At 36.0% G+C, this 6,308-nt stretch overlaps 1 protein-coding gene across 2 annotated transcripts in view; it reads right to left on the bottom strand.

Moving 5' to 3' along the window:
• nfatc3a (nuclear factor of activated T cells 3a) overlaps window positions 1-5,956 on the bottom strand; it is a 109,174-nt gene extending 103,218 nt beyond the window's left edge. For both annotated transcript variants that reach the window (XM_061964384.2, XM_061964383.2), the window contains exon 1: window positions 5,431-5,956. In XM_061964384.2, the coding sequence (XP_061820368.1) occupies window positions 5,431-5,521 (91 nt within the window). In that variant the 5' untranslated portion in view covers window positions 5,522-5,956. The remainder of the gene's footprint in view (window positions 1-5,430) is intronic.
• Window positions 5,957-6,308: the final 352 nt, after the last annotated feature.

Consider the following 6,308-nt stretch of genomic DNA (forward strand, 5'->3'; position numbering starts at 1 on the left):
TCCCCCAGGCTACACTTTGGACAACCCTGATCTAAACGATTAAGTTTAATTAATTACTATTAGCTATATATTAAGATGAATATTATATATGACCCAAAATATATCCATCCATCCATCCATTTTCTACCGCTTGCAGCCTCCTGCATATCAAAAAGCTTCTAATTTGGCTGCTGACATACGGAGTAACATATTGCGTCTTTTCTGATGTAATTTTTTCTCAAAACAATTATTCATCTACTTGTTAATGTACTGTTAATGTGTGGTTATTTTGTGTTGTCACATGTTGCTATCTACACTTCTGTTAAATAGTAATAAGCCCCTATTATTCTGTTGTTTGGATATTTTACATTAGTTTTGGGCAATACTACAAATTTGGGTATCGATTCATTACCAAGTAGTTATTAGGGCAGTATTGGTCATGCTGATACTGATACTTCAAATTTTAGTCCAAATTTCAAAATGATTGATCACAAATACAGTATAATCAGACAAAAACACAGAATGGTGGTTTCACAATATCATTTAAATATTTACAATGTTTTCTACTCTTGGCTCTGACTTAAATCCTTTGTTTTTTTGCCCTCAAAGTCCTCTTGTGTCCAGGAACTTTTTCCTAAGTTGGTGAACAAGAACAAAAACGACAAAAGATTTTGTAATAATAAAAATATTGATGTAATCAATGTAGCATCAACCATACACTGATACAATACTTGGTATCTGACCACATTTGTATCGATTCGCCCACCTCTGTTTACATTAAAGTACTCTAGCTTAGTCGTTGCCATGGCTTATTGTATATTCCTACGGTGTGTATTGTAGAATGTTTAACTATTCCTCGTCCTCCAGTGATAATGATACATGTTCTAAATGTAGTTTATTTGTTGTCATAGAGGTGAGCATTACTGATTTAGATGTGGCTTTGCACTGTGGAGGGACATTTGCCGCTAGCTTAGAATGTGGTGAGGACGCAATAGTTCTCTTGTCAAATTTGCAAGGATACAGCTAGAATTCATCATTAACATACATTATCACGACACAACGATAGTATTAAAAGCTCTTTGGTCGAACAAATTTATATCATTTATATTATACATTGTCTACATCGCGCAACCCTACTATTATAAAGGATCTTTCACTTCTTTTCGGACATGTTGAATTGTTCAAGCGTAAACATATTTGAAATCCACTAAACAATGACAATAACCAGGGCCGGCCCGTGGCATAGGCCGTATAGGCAAATGCTAAGGGCGCCGTCCATCAGGGGGCGCCACGCCAGTGCCACAAATGTTGGAGAAAAAAAAAAAAAAGAAGAAGTTGGTACTATTATTTCTAAATACAAAAAATAATCCCACGTTAATTAAAATGCAAAGTAAAGCCTATTTAATAGAAATATTATTTGTTACAACACTACGCCCCCCCCCCCCCCCCCCCCTCCTCCTCCCTCCGCACGGTGCGCCCCCTCCCTTCCCGTATCATGACTCTTTTTGGACGTCACCACATCAAAAAATCAACACAAGATGCCAAAACTGTCAGGTGCCCAGGGAAGAAAAAAGAGAAAAGAAGAGGAGGAGAAACGAGAAAAGACAGAGGTAGCAGGTAGGTAACGTTAGCATACATGAAATTATTTGTCTGTTACAGAATGTGATAGTAACCTCGCTTTTTAGCATTAAGCTAATGTTACATGATTCGGCAATTGATAATCAATAAATAGCTAGTTCTGTTTTAACGTCGGGTTAATATTGTGGAGGGGGCTAAATTGTTATGGAAAATAATAATGTAACGTTAGGTAATTACAGTACTCCCACCTTACATTCCTCAGGGACATTTCTTTCTTTCTTTAGTTTATTTCGAACATGAACACACTTACATCATAATACATCACACAATTTCATATCATTTCATTTTACATCATGCCCGAAAAGGAGTAGGAAGAAGCAAAGCTTATTTAATCCTACCCCTTTCCCATTTCAAAGCGTTTACAAATATATAGAATCATTTACTGACCTTTTTATATAATAAAATAACATCTATGAATTAGTATACAACAGTTTTGTAATATGTAATTAATTAATTAATTCAGTCATTATTAACATACTGAGATGAAGAATATCTTATTTTCAATAAGGTTGAAAGTATTTCTCATAATTCTTCTTCTTTGTACTCTGTAAGCACTATTATTTTGAACAACCTCTTAAACTGGATCATATCAGTACAATTTTTAACTTCTTTACTTAATCCATTCCATAATTTAATTCCACATACTGATATGCTAAAAGTTCTAAGTGTTGTACGTGCATATAAATGTTTGTATTAGATCTTTTAAGCAGGTGTTTTTTGTTTACATTGTTATTGCCTTCTGGTTAGCTAATGTTTGCCCTGCAGGTAATCGTCACTTTTCCACCCCTTTATATATTAGGTATAGTTGTAAGTAAAAAAAAAGGTCAAAGACAAAGCTATTCGGGTTCTTGTGAGTATATACACTTCACTGCCGATGTGGGGGGGGCGCCACCTAAAATCTTGCCTAGGGCGCCAGATTGGTTAGGGCCGGGCCTGACAATAACCATAACTTCACAAGTGGCACCAGTCATGGCATAGAGCAGGGCTGTCAAACTTGTATTCATTCAAGGATACATCTTATCAGTAGACTGATCTGCCAGTTTTTGTTCCTGTAAAATGTATTGTCATTTTTACAGTTTACAATTTGATGGATAACTTGCTTGAAATGTAATGTAATATAATATAATTATTTTTGCATTATTAGATCGTTTAAAAGATATGCGTTTGCATGCAGTACATGCATTTTTTTCATAAAAATTAAAAGGTCAAATACAATTAGCATGAAAAGATAAAAGTACATTATTGACAAATATTATTTCAAGGCTTTTGCAGGGCCATCTAAAAGGAGGTGTGGACCTTAAGTTTGACACCTGTGGCATAGAGAAGGGGCTGATGATAACCATAAAACAGGGAACTGACATGGTGACCAAATGGGTAACCTGTGTCTTGGCAGGATAACTAATTGTACACCACAAAGTAAGCTGTGATTAGTCTCAAAATGAAGAGACTCACATCTCAGGCTCAAGCAAGAAGCTCTACTACACAGTTGATTGGTTTAAACTAAACAGTGGTCTTTGAAGGGTGACATTTACTAAGAAGTATTTGAATTTATAATACAAAGTGTAGTATAGTATACTCTTTATAATTGCTTTATTATACAGCGATCAACTTATTTTTACAGATGTTTAGGTTTAGGTTGAAGTTGACTTTGAACATGTATACAATTTGAAAATGTCACAACATTTCCAAAAAGGAGCAGGAAGACGCCAAACTAATCTATATCTACACATTTCCACTTAATTTCACATTCTAATACATGTATTCACTCCCTTAATTTTTAATAGTAACACTCCAGCAGGCACAAGACATTGATTCATTGTTGATTATACATACATGTCCTTTAAAACTGACTTTGAAACAACGTAGCAAAATAGATGTATTTGTAAATTGAGGAGGGTGGGAAATGACGGGTGGGAAATGACCAAATTTCAAAGGTCAACTCAATGTACAACATTGAATAAGCGCCGCCATCAAAACGCATGTTGTTTCAACATTGTATTTAGTTGTAGAATATTGGTGGTGAAAAGACCAAAATTCAATGGTCAAATCAACGTCAGAACCCAACATTGATTAAATGTCATCCAAAACCATGTTGTTTCAACGTTATGTTTGAATTGCTCAACGTCAGGACCTAATTCAACAGGTTCTCAACGTTGTTTTAATGTCGTGTGCCTGCTGGGAAACAGTTCATAGAATTCTAAATTCGATTTACACATTAGATAAATAATATCTCATTTTCAATAATAAAGTGTGAGATTTTTATCAAAATTCTTCTTCATTGCACTTTGTAAACACTTTCTGTCTTCTTCGCTTAATCCATTCCATAATTTAATTCCACATACTGATATGCTAAAGATTTTAAGTGTTATACGTGCAAACAAATGTTTTAAATTAATTTGTTCTCTAAGGTTAGATTTCTGTTCTTTTGTTAAGAAGAATTCTGGTACATTCTTTGGAAGCAGGTTATAGTTTGCTTCGTGCATACTTGTACTACCAAATCATTGAATTTCAATATTTTTCAACATTTTTCAGTATTTGCTGGACGACAGTTATGAATCTTAATCCAACACTGCCTATGCCTATACAGTTAATAAAGCATTTGAGTAGGTTTAGATATGGAACAAATTACTCAATGGCGAAATTGTCTTGAAATCCAAACAAAAAACTAATGCAAGACATTTTTATTCATTGTTATGAACTTATTTGTGAAGGCCCAAGTTTATTTGTTGTCATAGAGGTGACCCTTACTGATTTAGAAGTGGCTTTGCACTGTGGAGGGACATTAACCGCTATCTTAGAATGTGGTGAGGACGCATTAGTTCTCTTGTCAAGTTTGCGGGGATACAGCTAGAATGCATCATTAACATACATTATCACGACATAACGATAGTATTTTAATGTCTTGTGCCTGCTGGGAAACAGTTCAATGAATTCTAAATACGATTCACACATGAAATGAATAATATCTCATTTCCAATAATAAAGTGTGACATTTTTATCCAAATTCTTTTTATTGCACTTTGTAAACACTTTTAGTTTGAACAGTTTATTAAACTGGATCATATTAGTACATTGTCTGACTTCTAATCCCTTCCGTAATTTAATTCCACATACTGATATGCTCATTTTAAGTTGTATACATGCACACACATTTTTTAAATTACAAATTTCTCTAAGGTTATATTTCTGCTCTTCTGTTAAGAAGAATGGTTGTACATTCTTTAGTAGCATGTTATAGTTTGCTTTTTGCATACTTGTAGCTGTTTGCAAATGCACCAAATCATTGAATTTCAATATTTTTCAGTATTTGCTGAAAAATATTTCTTAGATAATATGCAGTGTAGGTTTAGATATGGAACAAATTACTCAATGGCGAAATTGTCTTGAAATCCAAACAAAGAACTAATACAATACATTTTTATTCATTGTAATGAACTTATTTGTGAAGGTGTAGAGAAGAGTAACTAGTACGGCGTGTGAATAACTGACAATTAGCATTATATAATGTAAATATATAAGAAACAGTAAATAACACATATATTATATTTATACCTGACTACACTTGTTTCAAAATATATAAGAGGGATATTAAAGAAGGATAGTAACTATAGCAACCAAGCCAATTAATACGAGCTGATGAGCAGTTAGCATGTCAGGCTAATGTCAGCTGCTGTTGTTCTCTGGCAGGCAGCCATAGAAAAGTCAAATGTAAACACCACCGCTCTCTTAACAAGTAAGAAGTTACAGAGCTCAGGGCTTCAAATTGGGTGAGGTAGAAGTGGAAGAGTATGGAAAGCGGTCAAGCACACTGACCTATGGGGCCTAACGGCTGCTGCTGGCCGTCCTCCCCGAAGATGAGTCGGAAGTCCAGCTCCTCATTACCGGGGCAGTTAGCCGTCGTCATCTGCTTTGACAGCTCGGCTCTTTTTCCCTCTTCAAACCTCCTCCTCCTCCTCCTCCTCCTACTACTACTACTGACGCTGCTGCGCCGCCGCTCGACCGCCGAAGCAGGCGGGCTACTCTCTGGGAAAATGTCGCAACATTTACCGAGCGTCACGCCGCCAATTCCGAACTTTGCTTCATTCGGGGACCCAAGTGACCCGCTTGAGTTTGTGACCAAATCCAAAATATTCTTCCAAAAGTTAAATGGACATGTAGACAAAGTCACCCTCGCCGCGTAAACCAGGCAAAAAAAGAACCGCCTTATTTCGGGAGCGAGTTTAAATGTTCTTCGGAAAGCAAGCGAATGGTCCGGAAATGTCTATCCCAGTTTGGGTGCCTCTTCTTCGGCCCCGCTTGTCTGTCTCTCTCGCTCTGTGTGTGGAGCTCCGATCCCAACTTTTACTAACCCCGCGTGACAAGGCACTTCCAGCTGTGATGTCAGCACACACACACACACACACACGCACACACACGCTCACGCACACGCACTCACGCACACGCACACGCTCATTCAAGTACACACAATTTTGAAAAGTTTTTTTTGGAGGGGCGGCGTTATATTGAAAATGTATTTTAGGTAATAATCCTAATAATATCATAATAATAATGATCTCTTACAACATTTTGATTTCATTACAATCCCCCAGAAATGTACATTTTAAATTTAGATTTAAATTTTTGTATAGATAGATAGATAGATAGATAGATAGATAGTACTTTATTGATTCCTTCAGGAGAGTTCCCTCAGT

The sequence above is a fragment of the Nerophis lumbriciformis genome, linkage group LG06 (genome assembly GCF_033978685.3).
Source record: "Nerophis lumbriciformis linkage group LG06, RoL_Nlum_v2.1, whole genome shotgun sequence".
Taxonomy (NCBI): domain Eukaryota; kingdom Metazoa; phylum Chordata; class Actinopteri; order Syngnathiformes; family Syngnathidae; genus Nerophis; species Nerophis lumbriciformis.